Source organism: Heterocephalus glaber, unplaced genomic scaffold, assembly GCF_053883595.1.
Source record: "Heterocephalus glaber isolate CG9 unplaced genomic scaffold, H.glaber_assembly_v1.0 deba00001454, whole genome shotgun sequence".
In the NCBI taxonomy this organism is placed as follows: domain Eukaryota; kingdom Metazoa; phylum Chordata; class Mammalia; order Rodentia; family Bathyergidae; genus Heterocephalus; species Heterocephalus glaber.
In genome coordinates this window covers 17,851,155-17,873,868 of record NW_028258303.1, presented here as the reverse complement: position 1 = coordinate 17,873,868, position 22,714 = coordinate 17,851,155, and the positions used below count along the sequence as shown (strand labels likewise).

Below are 22,714 nucleotides of genomic sequence, written 5' to 3'. Positions count from 1 at the left end.
GAGGAACTGTGAATGGGCCATTTCCCTTAGAGAGGAATGTGCACAAACAAGGAAGACCATCATCTCCAGGAGAGTGTCTTGGTTCATGTCATTCTCTGTTCAGCCTGCCAGCTCCCTCCCTCTGGCTTGAGCATCCATTCCAGGGCCCAACCTGAAGCCAAAAGGATCCTTAAGCACCCATCCTCTTTGTCTAGACATTTTGCCCACCTGGAGTGGATAAGATCCCTATGTGTCAAGCATTGTGTTAGTCATTTGAGATACAAAATTAAACAGAATCTAGTCCCTATTTGTAAGGAGTTTGCAGTCTAGTTAAAGAGATGGACCAATATACCATCAATGATTTTTCACTGTGCTCATTGCTGTTACAGATGTGTAACTGAAGCACATTTCTGAGACTAGTGGTACAACTGAATAACTGTTTGAACAAAGGGAGCTGGGTAAGAGCACACAGAAGACCTGGCACTGAAAGTGGATTTTGAGAAGGGAATTGGGGTTGAGAAGGGGGTGAAGGCATTAGCAAAGCATAAAGCTGCAAGCCACAGCCTATCAGACAACTGCCATTTCTAACACATGAAATACGTGGGAGTAGGACTTCTGCTGAAATTGGTAGGACGAAACCCAGTTCCTGGTCAGGGGACAACAGTGAGTAGATAGGAATTTGTGCAGATATGGAAAAAAGGCAGGGGAGAGGTACATGAGAGAGATGAACTAGGCAGTGACACTTCCATAAATAATCTTATTTAAACAAACTACTTAAACAACCTTCTATAAACAGATCTTCCATAAACAATCAAACTCCATATCAGAAGCATATAACCATTTTACATTCAATTCAACTTCATAAGCATTTGCTAAGCATCTAATATGTAGCAAGAAAGAGCTCATAAGGAGCTTTATTTATATGGAGAGGAATAAAGGATCAATACAGAAGATGTCCCCAAATAGCATGGTTGACACATAGGAGACCCAGTGGAGAACAAAGATGAAAACAAAGATAGAGATTCAGCAAATAGCAACACTCAACACTGTCATAAGCTACAAAATGGTCAGAAAAGATGAAGATTGCAATTTGACATTTAGGAAGATTGTTATGAGGGGGATACAGAGCAAGGATGTAGTGGAGGATCCAGGGGTACAGAACAGTAGGTAGCTCAGTTTCACCCACAGCTGGTTCTGTACAAAGGAATCTCCTTCAAGGTCATCTGAATACTTTGTTAACAGCTCTCATGAAAGGTTTGTTCGGGAAAGAAATTGAAGCTCTCTGCTTAAATGAAGGTTGTGGATTATTTATGGATTTAATTTATCCCTGTGCTCCAAGTCCCCAGTTGGCAAGGCTATCAAGAGTTAGCTGCATTCTTTTCTTCTTGAAAAAGTATGAAGCATATTTAATCATCACGGAGTCACACTAACAGACAGTTAAAGAAAACTGGGCTGAGCTGGGACTGGGAGGCTGCAGAAACAACTGGGGAGTGTGGCTGTTCCTTTGGGTGCACTCCGTGCACTGGCGTAAGTCTTAGAACTGAAATATAGTATTTAATCCAAAGAGCATAAATTCAGTTTCATGTACAGTCCATTCAAGCTCATGCAATATGTAAAGCACAGTTTTCTGGGAATCTGAAGCCTCTTTATAACTTATATTAAAGATGTGAATTCTTTGATAAGTCTGATAACATGTTTAAATTAGTTTACTTTTAACAGAAAGCAAGGTGAAGACTGAAAACCCTTCCCTCCTTCCTACATTTGCAGACTTTCTTTCAGGAGAAGTAAGAGTCTCTGAGGAATTTTTGCCTTCTGGATTTTAAAGATCTACCAGTACAGGACATTGAGGGCCACAGAGGAGAAATTATTTGTCTAAGGCACTAAACTGTTAGGGTCAGAGCTAGGAAACGTACTGAGATTAAGGTACTCGCTGTAGGGGGGAAACCTGCCTTCCTACTAACAACAGCAATGAAAAAAACAACATGAGTAAAATGATACTAACTCTCCTAACTCCTCTCTTGGACGTCTTTTGTTTTGCCAGTTTTTTCCAAAGAGAAATCTGATTGTGTTACTCCTACCATGTAAAAGCCTTCCGTGGCTTGTTTTTCTGGTCCTGTGCATCCACCCCTGGCCCTCAAACTCTGCTTTCCACACATACCCATGTGCAGCTTCAGATTCGTGTCCTCTTTTGCTTTTTCACTCTTTTCTTGGGCTCTCCCTCCCCTCCTCTGTGTAATAATTTTTTTTCACCCTCCAAAACTCAGATATAAACTACCACCTTCCAGAAGCCTTCCCTCAGTCCATATTCTAAGTGGCTGCATACCTGTCACATTAACTGGCTATCATTTGGTTTTCTATTTGATTGTTCAAAGAGAATATCCTTCAGGGCAGAGACAATTCTTACTCATTTTTACATGCTGTATCTACAATGCCTGGAATTTGTGCATTCTTGTAAATGCTTATAAAATAAACTTGAAGAGTAACAAATGTGAATAGCTGTGAATCCTAATAGAAAATTAAAGTGAGATTATGTATCACAAACCCTTGACAGTTTGAAACTAGCCCAGTTTGTGTATGACCTCTGCCTCTTGTCCATAATCATATGGAAAGTTGGCCAACTTGTTATTCCCCAGGGACTCCACACCATTTGTTCTTCCCACTGTACCCCTTGTCCCTGGCATTGCCCCTGCCTGACAAGCCCATCATCCTTGTTTGTTTAGCATTTACTCATTTTCTCTGAGTCTGACATGGTGCAGGGCTCTTATCTTTCCCTGCCCAAGTAAGACTGCACTGTCCAAGGCCTCTTGAGTGTGCATCTCCTTCTCACCAGTGATCTCAGCTTTCTTTTTGTTGCTTTAGCACGTCCTAGAGATAATGCACATTTGGAATTCAGTATGTGCTCCCTTTACCTATTCAGTAAATTATGTGACTGGACCTTCAGCTCTTGACTATATAAAGGTCCTTAATAGATGTTGGCTGATGATTAGAAGGACTTGGTGGGTGTCTCTGTGCTAAGGCTCTGTGACTTCCTACTGGATTCAGCCAAATGTGTTTTTGATCATGCTGCTCACAGAGGCAGAACAGGCAGGCTGTGGTCAGGGACTCTGGAATTGAAGGATGACTTTGGGAAACACACTTGTTCAAACTCATCAAAACTAAGTATCTCCCAGGGGAGAAGATTGCATCACATAAAGATCTTCCCAAATTGCAGTGATTTTCGGAATTAATTCAGTAGCAATTAAAATCTGATGGGGATGAGAGGTCATTAATCTGAAGGAACAGTTAAAATTTGCAAAGGTAATTCTGAAAAAGTTTATTGTGAGGTAGTCCCTATTAGATCTTAAAGCACAAAATAGTTATGATAGTTATCGCTTCTCGGCCTTTTGGCTAAGATCAAGTGTAAAAAGTTATGATAGTTAAAATATCTTAGCACTCATCTGCAAATTGAAAATATGTATCTTTTTGTTGTTTTAGGTATATGTGTTACATGTACATGTTACATACTATCCTATCATGCACATGTAAAAATATGCTCATAAGTAGTCTTGTGTTACCTGCCGTCTCCCTCTGAGCTTCTGCTGGAAAAGCCTTTCATTTTCTCCTTCTCAAGGAGAGCAAGGGCAGAAACTGGTTTTCCTTGAAGCAAAAAGCACTGTGAAGTATTACCAAAAAAAGGCACTATTACATCAAAAGTTAATTATAGGACCCCAGAGGTCACATGAGACAGTAGCAAAGAGCAGATTTTTCCTATAAATACTGTTGGGGTGACTAGTGAACAATCCCCAAATCTTCATGAATTGGAGGATTGGTCCCTGATGTAGTGGTGTTCAGAGGTGGGGCTTTGGAAGGTTATGGGATCATGAGGGATCTAACTTCATGAGTGGACTAGTCCATTGACTGGGTCATAATTTGATGACATTATTGGGAGATGATGGAAACTTAGGAGGTGGACCTAGTTGATAGGAGGTGGTCATGAGGGCTTGTCCCTGGTGACTCTATCTATCTATCTATCTATCTATCTATCTATCTATCTATCATCTATCTATCTGTATCTCTCATTCTGGCCACATGAGGTAAGCATCTGTCCTTCCCACGCCTGCTGCCATGATGGAGATACAGTATCACCACAGGCCTGAAAGTAATGGCACCGGCTGACCATGGACTGAAACCACTGAAACCATGAGCCAAAATAAACCTTTCCTCTTATGAGTTAGTTTTTTCAGGTATTTTGTCACAGTGATGGAAAGTTGACTAAGACATTGTGCATGCTTGGACTTCTGCAAAAGCTTACTGATGATTTTGTTGCATGTGATAATCTATAGTAATCACACTAACCCTGTCCAGCACTATGTCCCTTATAGCGACTGATGCATAGTGGGTCCACATTGCTTGTTGCATGTGGTGACACAAAGCTGCATGAATGAGTGTGCACAGCCTTCAGTCTGATCAGCCATGAGTTTGCCACATGTGTGCCTTTACTTGAACCCTGGACAGCGGAACCATAAAGGCCTTGTGGGACCTTGTGAAATGACCACTTCAGGCTGTGCTATCCTTCATGTGTTACTGGACAGAAGGCACAGAAGGGTGAGACCTTAGAACCAAAAGAGAAAAAAATAAATCTCTATTTCAGGTGGCAGGAGTGAATTTGTAAGCAATCTTAATCCTCTTTCTCTTTTAGTGATGGCAAAGAAGATAGGTGCCTCTCTTGCTGCATGTCCCTTTCTTGAGCTAACAAGCAGTTAATCAAGAGCTGAAAGCTGGAGAAGGAGCATCACCATCTGGGTTTTTGTGTTTCATAACCACTCCACTGCAGGGATGGAGAGACCTAGGCCACTGCAGCCATAGCTGGTTCTTGTGGCTTCCTGAGGGGAGGGCAGCATCTGCCTGGCCTCCCTGACCCCCACCCTGAACTGGGCTTGTGCCTATATTAGAGCAGAAACTTGAAAATATTTTTCAAATAAATGAGTAAGTGCCTGTTATGTATCTTCAGAGAGCAGTAGAGAAAAATTCTAAGACATAATCCTTGATTTGAAGTTTATCAAGTGAAAATATCTGGTATTTATTAATATTTTCTTTGTGGCATTGTGTTTTCAGGATGCTCAGTATTAGACTTCCACACATTAATTAGCGTTGGAGACATACGGATCCAGAATACATTATAGTCATTTATCTTAGCTTTATTCGCACACTGAGTCCGTCATTGTTTTATTTTGAGCACAGCTCCTTCTTCCCCTCTGTACTGCAGAGTTATTAATAGTAATAAGAGCCTCCCAGCTCAGGCAGGGGCATGCCTGAAAGGGATGTTCAAAAGAGATAGGAAGGATTCATCTCCCTGGTAATTTGTATGCTGCGAGTCCCACTCTGGGAGACCCTGCTCTTTGTGGCTTGTGAGGTTTGTGCTAAGGCTGGCGTGGAAGCAGGAACCGAGGCAGCCAGGGTAGACAGGGAGGAACTGCAGACTGTGGCTCAAGTCCCCACTCCATCCCACCCAGGACTAGCTAGGTGCGAAGGGAGGCCCCAGCCCCCATCTGAAGGGAAACAGGGGAGCTGTTTGAAGTACATACTTTCAGTTTTGAGAGATGAAAATATCTTAGAGATCAGCTGCACAACCAAGTGAAGCTACTTAACATGGTTAAAAATGGTTACATTGGGAAGTTTCATGTTTTGTTTATTTTACTACTATTATATATTTTTTTAAATGAGAGATAATCTAAAAGAAAAGGAAAGGAAAAAAATGAAGGAATGTGTTGAAGATGTGCTTGCACTTCCAACCCTGGCACAGACATTGACTAGAAGGTAACTGGCCTTTGGGTCAGTTAGGGAACCTCTGCGAGCCTTTGACCATGGGAGTGTTGTGACAGTTAAATGAGATACCATTTATAAAACCCATTGTACTTATAAGAGCACCATAGGTGTTTGTTTTCATTGCCATTATCAAGGAAAGATGTAACATTTCAGGTGTCCATGCAGGTACCTTATGGTAGGATGTCTGTGATCATTCCAAGGGCTCAGATAAGGTCCCTGCTATCAGGCTCAGATGGAGTGGCTTAACTTCAGTTCTTAGTGACACTTTCTCAGAGCATTCTGTGACCTTATGGTACAAGCAGCAAATATACAGTGTGTACTAGGTATCAAGTGGCTATTGGAAGGGGTAGGAAGACAATCAGCGTGACCTGTGTGTTCACAGTCATGCATGATACTATAGCGGTAGCATTACATTATTACAAGGAAAATCCAGCTATCTGAATTGGGATATGCAATAGGCCCTTAGAAAGTATATTGTGGGATCGCCTTTGGGCATGGTAGGATCCAGGTGTTCAAATTACGTTGCTGAAAATATGTCTCCCAGCAACTCTTTGACTGTTTTTTTCTGTATTGACATCATTTTCAAATGGATCTTCATGACGGTGGCAACAGGGCCACCAATGCCTCCTTGTTTATGATCTATCAGATCAATACTCCTGTTCTTCTTTTATTTCTTTCCCTATTTTTCTCTTTACTTCCTTTCCCTTCCTGAACAATTCTCAAAGCCATTACACGGGACTGAGCAGGCTAGGAGGGCACTGTAGGCTAGGGTGAGAAGTGAGGGTGGCACACAGCAGGGTTAGAAAGGTGTCCTTTGGGTGATGTGCCCTAGTACAGGATGTTAGGGTCATGTGGGCTGTGGAATGGATCCCTGAGGAGGGGTCTGGCACAGAGTGTCAGAGTCCATATGTAGTAAGCAGAGCATCCGCCTCGAAGGACTGCTGGGTGTAAGGTATGAAAGCCCCAGGGAAGAGAGGAGAGAGGGTGCCCAGGAAGAAGAGCAGCCCAGTTCAGGTTGTCAGAGATGGTACAGGAAGAGGAAATTGTCTTTTATAGTGGCTGCTCTGGCCTCAAATGGGGTAGAGGTGTCATGAGAGAAGACAGCCAGGAGTGGCTGTCAGAGCCTGAGGAGGGTAGGAGGCTATCAGTATGGGGATGGTGGAGCTCCGAGAGAGGGTTGAGAGCCCAGGCAGGGTGTGAAGGGGTCGCTATGGGGGAAAGGATGGCAGTGATGATGGAGACTGGTTACATACGGAGATTGGTTAGTGAGCAGATATGGTACAAACATGGTGGGAGCCAGGTCTCTCACTATAAGAGAAATGGGTTATAAATATGGAAAGGGGAAAACTAAAACCAGCTCTATGATAATGGATTGGAATCAGAGGTACTGGTTTAAATTCATTACTTTCTAGGTAGGTGTATTATTCACTTTTTCATGGCTGGGACAAGATACCTGACACATACAACTTAAAGGAGGATGTGTTTATTTTAGCTCATGGTTTCAGAGGATTCAGTCTGGTTGGCAGGCTCCAAGGCAGAAATGGCATAGTACAAGAATCTGGTAGAAGAAAGGTTTTTAACCTATGGCAGCCAAGAAGCAATGAGAAAAAAGGTAGAAACCAGGGACAAGAATACATTGTACCAGATCACGCCCCCAGTGACCCACCTCCTCCAACCAAATCCCACCTCCTCACTGCAAATTCAGCTATGAACTCCTTAATAGATTAATCCATTGGTGAGTACAGCACCTCCATGATCCAATCATCTTCCAAAAGCCCCACCTCTGGCACTTTTGGGGGACATTTTATATCTAAACTGTAACAGTAGGTAAGTAGATTGGTAGGTGGATAGACAGATAGAAAAATAAATGTAAATGCAAATTGGTATGTATGTGATAGAGATTGATTTTTCCATGTATGTGTATGTTTCTTGATACCATTCTCTACTCAAAGGAGTCAGGGCTCCTTGGAGGATTGGTTGATTGCAACATGAGGGCTGGGAAGGTACCAGGTGAGCCAGAACACTTTGTGCATGGAAGTAAGGAAAGGTCCAGAGAATGACAGGGACAAGTCAGATAACCCAGGAGCAGTTTGAGGGACTCCTACTGGCCACAGCTGTGACAACTTAACTTCAAAATAAATCACAATAGTAACAGGTTGTAACCCTGTGCCAGTGAACCTCTGCTATCAGTTTGACTGGATTAAGAGACCCCCGGAGAAGTGATTGGATCATTGGGGCACTGTACTCCTCAGTGGATTCATGCACCGATGTTCAGAGCTGAATGTGTGTTAGGAGGTGGGGCCCAGTTGGAGGAGGTGGGTCACTGTGGGAATGTTCCCTTTCTCTCTCTCTCTCTCTCTCTCTCTCTCTCTCTCTCCCTCTCTCTCGTGCTCTTCCCTTGTGATTTGCTTTCTGACTTCTATGAACTAAGCAGGTTGGCTCCATCATACCCTTCTGCCACAAAGCTTCTGCCTTAAAGTCAGCTGACCATGGACTAAAACCTCTAAAACTGTGAGCCAGATAAACCTCCCCTCCCTTAAGTGCTGGGTACCAGGCATTTTGTCCAGCAACAGGAAAGCTGACTGATACAAACCCACTGAATAAAATAGAAAACTGTGAATTCAAATGGATACAATTGAAAGCACCTTAGGACTGTGAAGAAGGAATATGTACATGACCTTCCCACAAAATACAAATAAAACTGTGTATAACACTGCAAATAACACTGGGAGGCTGCCCTCTACACACTGTAACATCCTGTCCTTGCCTGCCTTCTGGGTTTGCCCAGTGACTGGTAAGTGAGAGGAGGGAGAGTGCTCTGACTCCTTAACACCTGGGATGCCTTCCTGGCATCCACTATGTTCCTGACAGTGCCCTGTCCTATGGCTGCAGCCCTCCTGGTGATGGGAAGCCCTCTGTCTTCACTCCTGTGGACTAGAGGGGAGAATTACTTCTTAGCATTGCTGGCCTGGGGTGCATCCCCTTCCCTATTGGCTTTCCTTAATCCTGTCTGTATCTCTGAACAACATCGCTTCATTATACTCTCTCCAGAGTGCCACATTTCCTGCTGGGACCCTGACTGATGCCAGGATATGGCACGAGAACCAGGATGGAGGGGCTGGAGGCAGAGCTGACAATAGTAACAGATGTCTGGCAACAACTGAAGGGACCGACTGCTGCTCCCCATATTAGCATGCTCCAGTCCTCCACAGACAGAACTGGGCTCCCAGCTGTCCAGCGACTCTGCATAGGGAAGAGAATAAAACTGAAGAAAGGGGGTCTGGGATTTAGCTCAGTGGTTTCACCACCTGCTGAGCAAGCGCAAGGACCCGAGTTCGATCCCTGGTACCAAAAAAAAAAGGGGGTCCAGAAGGGTCTGACAGTAGCTCAGAGCAAACCGAGGGAAGTTTCATCCCTATCTCTTATACAGATACTGCATGCTGTAAGTGGAAGGGCTTCTTACATGTCTGCATCTGGATTTGAGCCTCAGATATTTTCCCTCTCCTCTGTGCAAGGAGGTGGCTCCTTTTTCTTTCATAATTAATTGCAGTTCAGAACATCATAGACCTTTTGCATTAAACTGTCCTTGTGATTTCTTTAAAGGAAAGTGGGAGTAATAAACAACTCAGGGGTGAGTGGAGTATCTTCTTTCAATACTCCGAAGCCTTGGCTGTACTTAGCACCCTACAAATCACTAGGTGGCAAACCCTTGCTTGCTTGCTTCTGTAACTTTCCTTTCAGCCATTTCTTCTCGTGTTGCTTTGGAAATCAAGCTGTGCAAGGATACAAGTGGGAGGCTTTCCTAATGTCATACCAACTCAGAGGTGTCCTTTGTTCCAGCCTCTGAGCATGGGGTGACCCTTCCAAGTACAGCCTGCTAGGAGAGCAGGATGCCCCTCCCAGGAGTTATTGAGCTGCTAATCACTCCCTTTGCAGGGTGATCCCATTACATTGCCCTGCGGCTTTCAATTAAGGGAACTTAGAACAACGCCTGCATTTAAGAATGTTCCTGTGTCAGTTTCATCTTGGGGTTTAAATTAGAGCCCCTAATGTTGTAGAACAAAGTGAAACATTTCCTACTTCTCTGGAAAGTAGCAGAGGAATCATAAACTGGGTGCGCTTTCCAGTGTGGTCAGAATGGCTGGTGGGGAAATTGGGTGGTCTCTGTTGGGTGAGGTCTCTTAAATTACCCGTGGGTTTCCATTGTAAAGTCCTGCGTGCAATGTGCTCCATCTCAACTGCAGACTCAGATGTCAGAACACTCATTTTCATCACTGGGTCTGGGAAACATAATCACAGTCACCCCTTGCTGTTTTGAACTTTGGAGTAACTTCAGGGAACATGCTGCTTTAATTAGCACTACTTAATGAGAGTTAAGGTCAGGATTCTGGGACAGTTTGGTGTAATTTGGTTATAGCAGAATATCATAGGTCTCCTTTATAAGGTGTTGTGCTGCCACCACTGCCGCCTTTAGATTCTGTGTATGTAGGAGTGGAGGGTTAGTCTTACTAGATAGCTGTTTTGATTTAAATGTCTTGAGGTCTACACGAGCCCGCTTTGCTGGCATTCTCCTAGTAAAGCACTTGTGATTTGAGTGCTTCCTGCCTATGCGGTGCCAGTGACATAATAATCCTCCACTGCTTGCTGAATTGCCAAGCTCTCCTTCTCTTCTTGCCATTCACTGCTGTCTCCAGGAACAATCCCAGGTCCTTGGCTGCTGAGGCCAGCTCAGGTCTGACTTCACTAACTGATTGAATTTCTAATCTACCACCTCTTCTTTCTTTTGAAGCCATTATTCACGATTTCTGCTTATTCTCTGATTTTTTCACTCCCCTGAACTTAGCAAATTCTTCCTTGGGCAAGTTTTCCCCATATAAATGGTACAGTGTTTAAGGCTATGGCCTTTGAGTCAGATGAGCTAATTCAAGTCTTGGTTCTATTACTTCTCAGCAATATGTTTGGGGGGAAATTACTGAGCTTTCTATGTCTCACTCTTTCTATCTGTAAAATAGAGATAATAATACAATTGCACTCACCTCTGAGCCACGATATGAGACTCTCTGCATGGTGCAGAGAGGATGCATTGTGAGTGCTTAAAAATGCCAGTTGTTGGTGTTTATTATTTTTACTTTAGTTTTTTCCTTTATCTCTCTTCCTTGCCTCATATTTTTAATTTTATTCAATTGTTTGAGAAGAACGTGTGTGTATAGGTTTGTGTGTGTGTGTGTGTGTGTGTATGTGTGTGTGTGTGTTTCTTTTTGTTTTCTCACTGTATTACTGTGTTTTTAAAGCTGGTGCAAGGTGGCACGGGCAACAGTCAGGTCCCAGAGGGCCAGCATGGTGCAGTGCACATGTCCCTGGAGTGGATTTGTAGCCATCTCAGTTCTGCTGTTCTGCACTATTTGGAGTCCTAAGTGACCCTGTCCATAGCTGCTAAAAGTCAGAGAGATCTGGGGATGCCCTGGAGTCCAGGAAAGCAAAACCTTTCATTCACATGAGAAGACTTGGGGGCAGGATGGGTCAGATGCCTTCACAATGAACACTGTGTCGTGAAATTTCTTTGACAGCTTCTTGAGAATGTCAGAGTTTCTACCTTAGTCTCTGTCTCCTCCAAATTAAATGTATTTCTTGATTCCTCTATTGTTCAAGATACTCTATGTGGAAAAATTAAAGTAGTTGCTTAATTGATTTTATTATTTTTCTGCTTTGTTAGTGTGATACTTTATTGTTTTTTATTAAACTTTCACAGCATTTCAGTTATACTACAGATTAAATAGACCTTTGTGCTGTGGCCTATAAAATCATTTCTATGGGGGAAATAAACTATAGTTGGTAACACCTAATTTATGAGAAAACTTTAGAAGCCCACATGCTTGTGCACAGGGAACTAACCGTATAGCATGGTAAGAACCTTACCGGTGATCTTTTACTAAGCTCAACCTCCCTTCTGTCTGAATAAGACATTTACCAGGGGAGACCCAAGTACTCATTTAATGTCAAATGCAAATGATATTCCTTCAGAAGTGATTAGCTTTTAATCTCCTTTATAAATGAAAGACTTGTTTTTTAAGTCATGTTTTTTTAATATGACTTTGACTTGAATACAAAGGTTATATTCACAGATATTTATGGCACTTAACATGATCTAAAAGCCCAACTAAACTTCCAAAACATAAATAAACACAGAATTTGTATGATTATGTTAAGTTGGAGAAGTTAAAAATTGTTGCAGATCTGCTTTTAGACTAGTTTGAGTAATTTGCCAAGATTTAGCCTATTTCAGTTTTCCCAGCCCACCCACGTGGTTTAATCAAATTAAGAATGATAACACTAGGGATTTAAAAGGGAAAAGGAAGAGGTTCATTTATTCAGACTCACAATGAGAAAGAGTCAGAAAAATAGCAACAATTTCCTGCATTTTCCTACTTCTTACTCCAAGCTACCATTGTTCTTGGCAGGCAAGTGGTTCTCAGGTTGCAGTTTGAAGAACATATACATCTATTTCACTTCCCTGGGGTGCTTCTTGAAATACATAATCCTGGAATTTCTGGAGTTGGGAAATTGCATGGTTAACTGGCCCCAAAATGATATTTATGAATGGTAGAGTTTGGGAGCCACCGTTTCATACATTCTCTCTCAGGATGCAAAGGATTGACCATAAGCGTAGCCATAATGGCCCCTTTTAATTCAGCATTTGGTGTCACTGGACTTCCATCTTCTGGATTCTTGACTTCTCCTTTAGAGTAGACTAGTCAAAGTCTATGTATTAGTCTGCCAGGGCTGCCATAATAAAATACCACAGATGAGTTGGCTTCAATAACAGAAATTTATTTTCTGATAGTTCTGAACACTAGAAATTCAAGAACAAGTTGTCAGCAAGGTTGATTTCAAAGGTCTCTCTCCTTGGTAGTAGATGGAAGTCTTTATTCTCACATGGTCTTTCCTCCATGCACATGTGTTTGTATCTTAATCACTTCTCCTTATAAGGGTGACAGTCATTATGGATTAAGGCCTTCCCACTTGGCCTCTATTTAGCATGTTATTTCTCTAAAAAACTATAGGTTTTCAAATGACCAATGCATGATGCTACAAAAGATCTGTTCAAAATACAATATAGACCAAAAAATGTTTATATAAGAGAGCATAAACTGTTGACAATGTGATTTCAGACTCTACATTGCAACTAATCCTTAAGAAATTACCACTTGTCAAGTTTTGATATGTTATCAGAAAAGAATATCTACAATTATCTGAAAGGATTATTTCAAGAACTCTTTCCTTTTCAGATTACATATCTGAGTAAGGCTGGATTTGTTTTTCACTTACTACAAATAAAAACCTATCAAAATAGATTAAAGGCAAAAGTGATGAGAATCAAGTTATCTTTTATTTAAACCAAGCATTAAAGATATTTTTTAAAAAGGAAACTACCTTCTTGTTAATTTTTTTCTGTTATACACATAAAATGTATTATATAACATGTAATGGGCTTATTATTGCTACTTTAAAATGAATTACTGAATATATATTTTTAAAGTTTCTCAGTTCCAATTTCTAGAAAAGTGAGTATCAAGATACTGAGATTCTTGGAAGCCCCAGGATATTTTGAGTGTAAAAGGATCCTGAAGAATGGAAAAAATGGAAATAAAGTCTTTGTAAATAGGGAAGGGTGGAGGGCGTGAAGGGAGGTCTACGAATTGGGGAAAAAATAAGAACCAAGATGCATTATGTAAAGGTACAATTCCCAATGAGAAATGTAAATGTGTTGTATACCTACAATGTACCAATAAAAGAATTAAAAAAAAAAAAGTTTAAGCTCATTGACTTAGGAAGACACTTTTCTAGCTATACTGTAGTAATTGGTTTAACTTTGATTCACGGTACATGTCAGACCAAGTATATTCACCATCTGAATACTAAATATAGTAAACTTGGCTTTTGCTTTTTTCCTCTGAGAGAAAAACCATAATATTCTATACCAAAATATTCTCAGACATAGTTTAATGCTTGTTTTATCTTTCCTAATCCCAAATCAGTTTAGATAATCATGAACAAACTGGAAGGAAATAAGCCCTATAATTCAAACTAATGTTTTTGAGAGATTTGTTTTAATCTAGTGAAAATTCATTTAAGTAAGCAGAAATTAAAATCTTCCCTATAGAAACACATTTGGAAATACTGGCAGAAGTGTACTGTTTCTTTCTTCATCCTACTTCTCTTTTCTCTTTTTCCAACTTATAGAGCATTTATTTCCTTCCCCTCTTTTCCTTTTTTTCCTTGCCCCTGCTTTTATTCATTTCCTCCCTTCTTTCCCTTTGCCTTCTAATAGTCGCAAGTATTTCTTCCTGTGCTGCAGTTTTTGGTTTCTGCAAATGTCCTCGAGGAAAAGATGCTGAATTGGTGAATATGAACAAGGCATTGACAAAGTATAGGCTCCTTTTCAGGTTTGCAGCTCTATTTAGGACTTAAACAGGCCTCCTTCCATCCAGTATGTAAAATCCAATGCTGCACTCTGTGCTATTTCTATTCTTAGATTCCTCTAGGCTGGGAGGAAGGTTAAAGGAAAGAATTTTAACTTAAAAGTTTACCTTCTAGAAGAAATGACTTTAGAATAAGTTCTACTATTATGCTGTGTTCTTCATAGATTTCTTTTTTGTTTTTCTCTAGTCCAAAAATTGTTCCAGAGTTGGCCTGAAATCAAGTACCAAGCAAAAGGTATGGTTCTTTTTTTCCCTTTCTGCATTGTTCCTTTATCAAATAATTATTTTTGGTGGGTGCTCTACCCCCTATCTTCCCCTAGGACAATGACTTGTCTTTGGAAGGCTAGGATAGATCCAGAAACAAAGAATTTTTGAGATTTTCATTTGCTTTAATTCCATAATAATGAAGCTGAAATTGGAGAGATTCTTAAAATAAAACAGAATATGCTAGAGATTCTTGAAACTCAGTGATAGAACCTGAGACTCTCCCCAGGGCTTAAAAGAATTCTGAACACAAGGTCAGAAGACTCCAAGAGAGGACTTGCTTTTATTTTCTAAGCCATTCCCACTGAAGGAATTTGTCACTGTCTGTTTGCATTTTTACTGTATTTTATTCTCTCAGCATCTGTGGTGGAGAAACACCTTCACCTTTGGCCTTTGGTGAATTGGTTAAAACATGAGCTCTGTGAGTCAAAAAGCATCGGTTTCAATTCTTGGTTCTGTCACTTTATTATGTGACCCTGGACACCTTTGTGTAGAGATGATCACACCATTAGCATAGTATGTCTTGAAGGTAAAATGAGATAATGTATGCGAAAGCATTTATTTCCCAATGCCTAGCAGAAAATAAGCACTTAAAATATTTTAAAACTTATGTCTAATTAATATTTTAATGTACAAAACAATCAAAAATTCAAAATACAAAATCTTAACCCTGAGACACACATTTAAATTACCTTAATTCCTGGTGACACGTGCGGCAACGATGCACATAGATTTCTTAGAGTTTAGGAAAGCTTATGCTCAATATTGAGAGCTCAGTGTAGAAATTTGCCAAACCTTTCAGGCAGTGGACACACATACCAGAATACCTTTCTTGGGGTCAGTTGTCAGAAAAAAGCCTGCAAGAATCCAAACCACCTGAGAAGTACTTCAGAAGACTGAAAGAGGCAGCAGCCCGTGCAGATCATCCCTACTTTTACTATGGAAGCATCTTGCAGATGTCTGTAGACTTAGGCTCCAGCCCTGCCCCAAATACTTAACAGATAACAGCAGCAAGCATGGATGCAGCAAGCCTTATATTCCTGGTACAGTAGGGGCACCTTACAATGACGAAGCATTTAATACTCTCCACAACGTTCTGAAGTAGGTGTCTCAGTCCCTCAGAGTGTGTCAGGAGAATGAAACCCCACCAGTAATCTGAACAGAGAAATTTTAGGAAGAACTGTTGAGCATTCATAAAGTTGCTAGCTAGGTCATGGAAAGAGAAAAAAGGGAATTGTGAGACATCATGAAGTAGCAGTTCTGGGGAGCAGCTCCAGGGAACCAAAGAGTTGGGGTGACTAAAGCGTCCTAGACACTTGAGCACCCCGCAGAGCTGAAATCCAGACCTCTGAGGAGGGGTGCTGGCTTGCAAATGCTGTTGTCCCTGAGGGGCACAAAAGAGGCTCATTCTGTAAGTACCAAAAACTATAGAATGGATTCTGTGGGTCAGCACAGGGGAAAGAAAATTAGTACCGCTGGGATGTGTGTGTGTGTGTGTGTGTGTGTGTATGTTCAAACAAGACCTTCCTCTTCCCTCAGCAACCTCCTTCTGGCGCCCCCTCCTGGCAAAGCTAACAAGAAGCCAGCAGGCTAAGAGGAAATGGCTGTGGCAGAGTCCCTCCCTACACGCGATAGGTTACAGAAAGGTGAGTTTGGAGCTAAGAGAGAATAATTTTAGTAACTGGTACAATTATTAGCTCCATTTTTCAGAGGAGGAAACCAAGGCAGAGATGTGTTAAGCTATGTTTGCTTGTGGAGTTTGAAATATTACCTAGCTAACAACTTCACACGTGCTGAACACTTCTTCCTGCTAAGCTCTTTGTTCAAATTACTGGTGTGGTTTCTTCTCACACACACTGAGGGATCAAGAGCACCTGCATCAGAGGGCTGTGGAGAGTATTAAATGGTTCATCACTGTAAGGTGCGCCTTCTGTACCTGGAACATACAATTTGCTGTATCGATATTTGCTGTTATTATCTGGTAAGTGTTAGGAGCTGGGCTGGAGTCTGTCTTCCCAGTCAACTTGATGCTTCTGTAGTAACACTAACAATTATCTACACAGGCAGACATGCCCAAGTCATCTGGCAAGGAAGTGGCAGTCAGAATTTAAATCAGCCTGGCTCCAAAGTTCATGTTCTTAAACATTTAAAAAAGTGACTACGGACAAAAATAATTCTCTGAATCTTACTTTAAAAGTCTGCAAAATGAAGATGATTATTTTAGCTGGTGGGATTTTTGTAAAGATTGAATGAAACAGGCATGCTGTGCCTGTTACACTTCCTGGCATATAGTAGGTGCCCAGTAAATACTAGCTCTTGTTAAATATGGCACATTTTTTCTTATCTTGAATATAGAAATTCTTTTTGGCTCAGTGACTTTATGTAGTTTTGAAAGTATTGCTTTTGCTATGGGGTGGGTCCCCTTTCTAGCAGGGTATTTATTTAGCGGATTATTAGCACATTTTAAAGTTTTCTGAGTTGGAAAGTGAATGTAAAGAGAAGATGAAGCTGGAGCTCAATCAGTGGAGAATTTATTGATGATGTCCTTAAAATCAGAATTTATCAGGGGCTGGATTAAAACATTAAGCTCTTCACTTTAGATTTTAAATTGTGGGAGAAATCATTGAGTTTACCTGTCCATTCTTTAACAGAACAATTGTTTATTGGATGCCTAATTGTTCTAGACACTTTGCTGGCCGTTGGAGGATATGAACATTGACATATAGACTCTGTCCTCAAGACTGTTGGTTGTAATTTAGTGGGGAGGTGTGATGCTACAACTTAGCTGTGCACCACGTGTGTGTGTGTGTGTGCGCGTGTGCATGTGTGTGTCTTGTTACATGAATACAGTGCTACTGTTTGTGTAGAGTAGGTAGTGAGCCTACCACAGAGTCCACCTATGTCCGGGGGGATTGGTAGGTGTAGGGGGAAGGAAGATGCTTCTCCTTGAGGACTGTGCTGGACCCCAGGGTTTTGGAGCCCTGTAGTAGTTGTGCCAGGATCAGACACCTTTCCTCTGTAAATTAGGCTATTGATGGCTTATTTTCCCTCTAAATTTACTGTACTTTTGTTTAAAAGTGCTGATTGCCTCAGTAATTCTTCTGGAAGAATTAAGAGAAGGGCTGTCTTTAAGTATGTACCATTACCAGAGCTTTAAAAAGAAACAGGCCTTGGGAGTTAGCATGATGGCAATGGTATCCAGGATCGTCCTGATAGACCTTCAAGGTCAGAGTCAGTTGTCAAGGTCATGCTGAGCCTTACTGATCTTCTGGTGAAAGCTAAAGAGATTGGGTTATATTGAAAGATAGAGTAAGGACAAGGGGATACCCAAAACCTGTCCTGGATCCCCATGGCTCAAGGGAATGAGGAAAATAAACCTCTGGAGGAAAAAGACTAGGAAATGCACATTCTGTTACCCCAAATAGAATGCCAGTGGTGAGGCTGAGACAAGTTGCAGACTCTGCTTTCCCCACAAACCCACTTACTGCTCTAAGTATTTTTTCAAGATTAAAAACAACATTAATGGTAAAAACAGCATATAATCACTGTTCTGATTATTTTGCAAACATTCGATAGTTGCACTATTTTCATTTCGCTATATGTTTTTAAGATTAGACTTTATTTTTTAGAGCAGTTTTAGATTCATAACAAAATTGAGCAGGAAGTACAGAGATTTCCCAAAGACTCCCTACCCCCCCCCCCGCCCCGCCACACACCTGTTTAGCCTTCCCCACTGTGAACATCTCACCATCGTGGTATATCTGTTACTATGGATCAGCTGTGAGGCAACATCATTGTTACCCAGTTTCCCTACCTTACATTGAGACTCACTCTTGGTGTTGGACATTCTGTGGAGTTTGACAAATAATGACCTATGTCCATCGTGATGGTATCATACAGATTACTTTCACTATCATAAAAATCTTCTGCCTTTTTATCTCTCTCTCTCTCTCCCTCTCTCTCTCCCCATTCTCCTGATTCTACTGATCCCTGCTGTCTCCATGGCTTTGTCTTTTCCAGAATGCCATATAGCTTGAGTCATACAACGTGTAGTCTTTGCAGGTTGACTTCTTTGACTTGGTAATATGCATTGAAGCTTTATCCATGTGTTTTCATGGCTTGATCTCTCACATCTTGTTAGGATTGAATAATACTCTACTCTTTGGGTGTATCACTATTTATTTGTGCATTCATCTACTTTGAGATATCTTGGTTATATTTTGGCAATTATGAACAACTGCTCTGAACATTCATGTGCAGGTTTTTTTGGTGGGCGTGAATTTTCAACTCTTTTTGGAAAAGCTAAGGAGTGTGACGGCTGGATTATATGGTAAGAGGGAATTTAATTTTGTAAGAAAATGCTGAACTGTCTTCCAAAGTGGTTGTAGCATTTAGCATCTCCTCTCCCCCAGCAATCAAAGAGCTCCTCTGGCTCCACATTCTCACCAGCATTTGGTGTTGCCAGAGTCCTGGATTTGGGCCAGTTGAATGGGTGCTTGGTGGTGTCTTGTTGTTCTAATTTGCTTTTCCCTGATGATGTGTGATTTGGGGCATCTTTTCATATGCTTATTTGCCATCTCTGTGTCTTTTTTGGCTGAGGGTATGTTAAAGCTTTTGCCTGTGTTTTTAATCTGGCCATTATCTTCTTGTTGAATTTTAAGTGTTTTTATGTATTTTGGACAACAGTCTTTCATCACATTTCTTTTGCAAATATTTTCTCCCAGTCTGTGTCATATCTTTTCAGTTTCTTGATAGTGCTTTTTGCAGAACAGAAATTTATTTATTTATTTATTTATTTGTTTGTTTGTTTGTTTGTTTAGAGACAGGGTCTCACCATGTTGTCCAGGCTGGTCACAAACTCCTGGATTCAAATGATCCTCCTGCCTCAGCCTCCCAGGTAATGGGAACTGTAGGCTTCTGCCACCATGCCCACCTGAAAGTTTAATTTTAATGAAGTCCAGCTTGTTAATTCCTTCATGGATCAACTTTTTGATATTTTTTCCATATTATCATAAAGAAAATTAATTTGCCAAATCTTACAGTTAATAGAGTGTTTAAAATATTCTCATTCTCCCACCCACACGTCTGTGTTTAGTGATCTTGAGTCTATGATATCCTTTCTCCTAGCAAAACCACCTTTTCAAAAAAAAAAAACCACCTTTTCAGATCAGATAAATAAATTCAGAGTTACACTTGAATTACATGGCTTTAAATCTAGTCTCTCCTAAGGCTATTTGCATTTCAATAGGTGGCAGAAGCTAATAAAATTGAGTTGTAGGGGTGGAATTTCTGGCATTCACAGGCAGAGTACAATTTTGGGTTGGTAGAAAGATCTTATCCTCACTCCTAAAATTTCATCATTTACCTATAAGATCAGTTCAGAAAGAGACATTAATGGGCCAGGTGACCGATCACAGTGTGTATGGTTGTGGAGAACCAGTCAGTCAGCAGGGACACTGAGCATGACAGGTCTTGCTCAGCATGAGATTCTCTCTTCCTCCTTCCCCACTCCCCATCAACCTAGTTTAAGGGGGCAGCGTCCTTCTTTCCACCCAACTGTGAGCTTGCCTCCAAATAGAAATTGTGCTTTGTCAAGATTGATACCTTTCCCCTACTCTTGTTTTGACTCTTGTTCCTTCTATCAGGAAGGTTCCTGAATGTTGGTTAAGACGTTTGGGAAAGACCCCACATCCTCACTTCACAGCCAAGCCAACCATACCACGGCCAGGGATGGTGCTGATTCGGACCCTGGCATGTTTCCTGTGATGCTCTCACTTTCTGAATCTATCCAAATGCTCCATCAGCAGTGCAGTCTTGCCCTCTGATCCCTCCACTTGGATCCTCACACCCCAATGTGCACAGCCTCCCCAACTTTCCACATCCCTCACTGGAGCAGGACATTTGCTATAATCAGTAACTCTGCACTGCTGCCCTTTGGCCACCAAATGTCCATGGTTTACACTGGGGTTCATCTGGGTATTGTACATTCTCTGGGCTTTGATAAGTGTACAATGATATGAATCCATAGGAAAGTATAGTATTATGTAAGAGTTCCACTGCCCGAAAATCCTCTTATACTCTGCCTATTAATCTCCCCTGCCCTCAACTCTTGGCAACTACTGATCTTTGCTGTTTCTATCCCTGTGCCTTTTCCAGAATGCTGTCTACCGAAGTTGGAATCACACAGGAAGTCTGTAGCTGTTTCAGACTGGCTTCTTTGACAGTGATACGCATTTAAATTTCCTCCATGTCATTTCATAGCTCATTTAAAAAAATTTAATACTTATTTTGGAAAAATTTTTTTAAATTTTAATTGACACATAGTAATTATATATATTTATGGGTTATGGCATGACAGTTCATTTCAATGCGTGTATATATAATGTGTCACAGACAGATGAGGGTAGTCCATCGTCTCAGACATTTATCATTTCTTTGATTTAGGAACAAAATGTGGCTACACATTTGCTTTCTAGGGATCTTTAGTGGCCAGGCTGCCCAGGGATGGGCTGCTCAGGGGCTGCTCAGGGCCATGGAGGAGGTGGGTGGGTCTCAAGCTGACATGATGCCATGGGAGCCTGAGTAGAAGAGGGCACAGGCAGGGCTGGGCTCTTTCTCCAGGCCAGAGCAGGGGTGTGATAACCTGGCAGCTCCCTGACTGGGCCTAGGTCCTGAGAGGGCTGCAGGAGCCTCTATCAGAGGGTATTTCAGCTGTCCGTGGCATGAGTGGGGACAGTTGGGGGCCTCCTGCTTACCCTTTCCTCGCCAAGCAAAATCCCCCTTGGTTCACTGTTGATCTCAAAAATGGGATGGTAGATCCTGTGTTCTTAGTTCCCTCTTTATTAGGCCATCCTGGACCTCTGCTCTGAAGTGTCTCTGCCATGTCCCCACTGTACTCCAGAGCTCAGCTGCAAACACTAGTGACATCGCTTTTATTCTTTCTTTGTATTGGTTCTTTTTGTGTGTGTGTCAAGAAATCAGCCATCTTGCACGTGTTACCCCTGCTTCATTTCTTTTTAGTTCTTCATAATATTCCATTGTCTGGATGCAGCACAGTTTTTTGAAAGACATCTTGATTGCTGGAAGTTTCGATAATATAAACAGAGCTCTTACAAACACCCATACACAGGTTTTTGTGTAGACCTAAGTTTTCAACTCTCTTGGGTAAATACAAAGGAGCACATTGCTGGATCAATTTTTCTTTATCATTTTCTTCCTGTAAATGACTCATAGTCCTGTTCCCCTCAAGGATGCTCTAACTCTTGTGTTTCCCTACACGTGATTCCCTGTTTTTGACCATATATTCTCTGCATCAAGCCTCTAGAGCCTCCAAGAATGATGTACAACCCCTTTGGAGGCAGTTAAGGAAAGAGTGAACTGCTGTTAACAATACTACAGAGAAGTTTTTAATGTTGCAGCTATATTTGGACATTCAAGAGTAGAAACCAGAGGATGTGCTTATAGCACCCGAGAGTTAAATTCCTGTCTCATCATGCAGTTCCTGCTAGCTTCAGAAAGAGTGGTTTGGGGCCTTTTATATCACTGTGAAAGCCTGAAGACTGAATCTACTTTAAGGGAAATTAAAAGTCACTGCTTTCAGGTAGTGACAATTCTCCTCAAAGCCTTTGACAGGAGAAGGAATGGAAATCAGACTCCTTAGAGCAGAGCCCATACTAGCCTTAGTCCGCATTATCTTCCTGTGGCTTGGGAAAGACACCCAGTGGCTTCCTGGAAGGTACTGCCTGAATAAAAAATGACAAAACAAGCAAGATGGATTTAAAAGAGATGAAGATCATCTGTACAGATGCAAAACAATAGGATTCTAGGAGAGACTACTATTATTTCTTTCCAGAAAAAGAAAGCTGAATTAACATACTTAAATTTTGGTTAGTTAAAAAATACTCTTTTATTTTTCTAGATAGAGGGAAATTTATGAAACAAACAGTATTCAAATACCAAAGGATGTGTGTCAGACACACTGACATTAACTGTTATAGCCATCTCTACCCTGAATTTTAGCAGTAAAAAGACCCAGAAGGACAAAGTAGCAGCTTCAGCAATGTAGGTCAAACTCTATTGCTATGACTCCAGGGGACTGCTGTCCAGGGCTTTTATTCTTCTTGAACTTGTGTTATATTGGATAGGGTTTGGAAAATATGAGTCTGGGGCTAAGGCTTTGGGAGAGC

General features: G+C 41.3%; 1 protein-coding gene and 1 non-coding gene across 5 annotated transcripts in view; both read left to right on the top strand.

Moving 5' to 3' along the window:
• The window catches only part of Rasgef1b (RasGEF domain family member 1B), a 598,312-nt gene that overhangs the window by 128,725 nt on the left and 446,873 nt on the right, over positions 1 to 22,714 (top strand). For 3 of the 4 annotated variants that reach the window (XM_021260972.2, XM_021260973.2, XM_087215905.1), the window contains exon 2: positions 14,452 to 14,499. In XM_021260972.2, the coding sequence (XP_021116631.1) occupies positions 14,452 to 14,499 (48 nt within the window). Of the gene's footprint in view, positions 1 to 14,451; positions 14,500 to 16,067; positions 16,175 to 22,714 lie in introns of all 4 variants that reach the window. The other variant, XM_087215906.1, reaches the window with a different exon arrangement.
• On the top strand, positions 3,347 to 3,538 carry LOC147827162 (U2 spliceosomal RNA). The gene has a single exon (XR_015452913.1). It is a non-coding gene; the product is annotated as a U2 spliceosomal RNA (small nuclear RNA).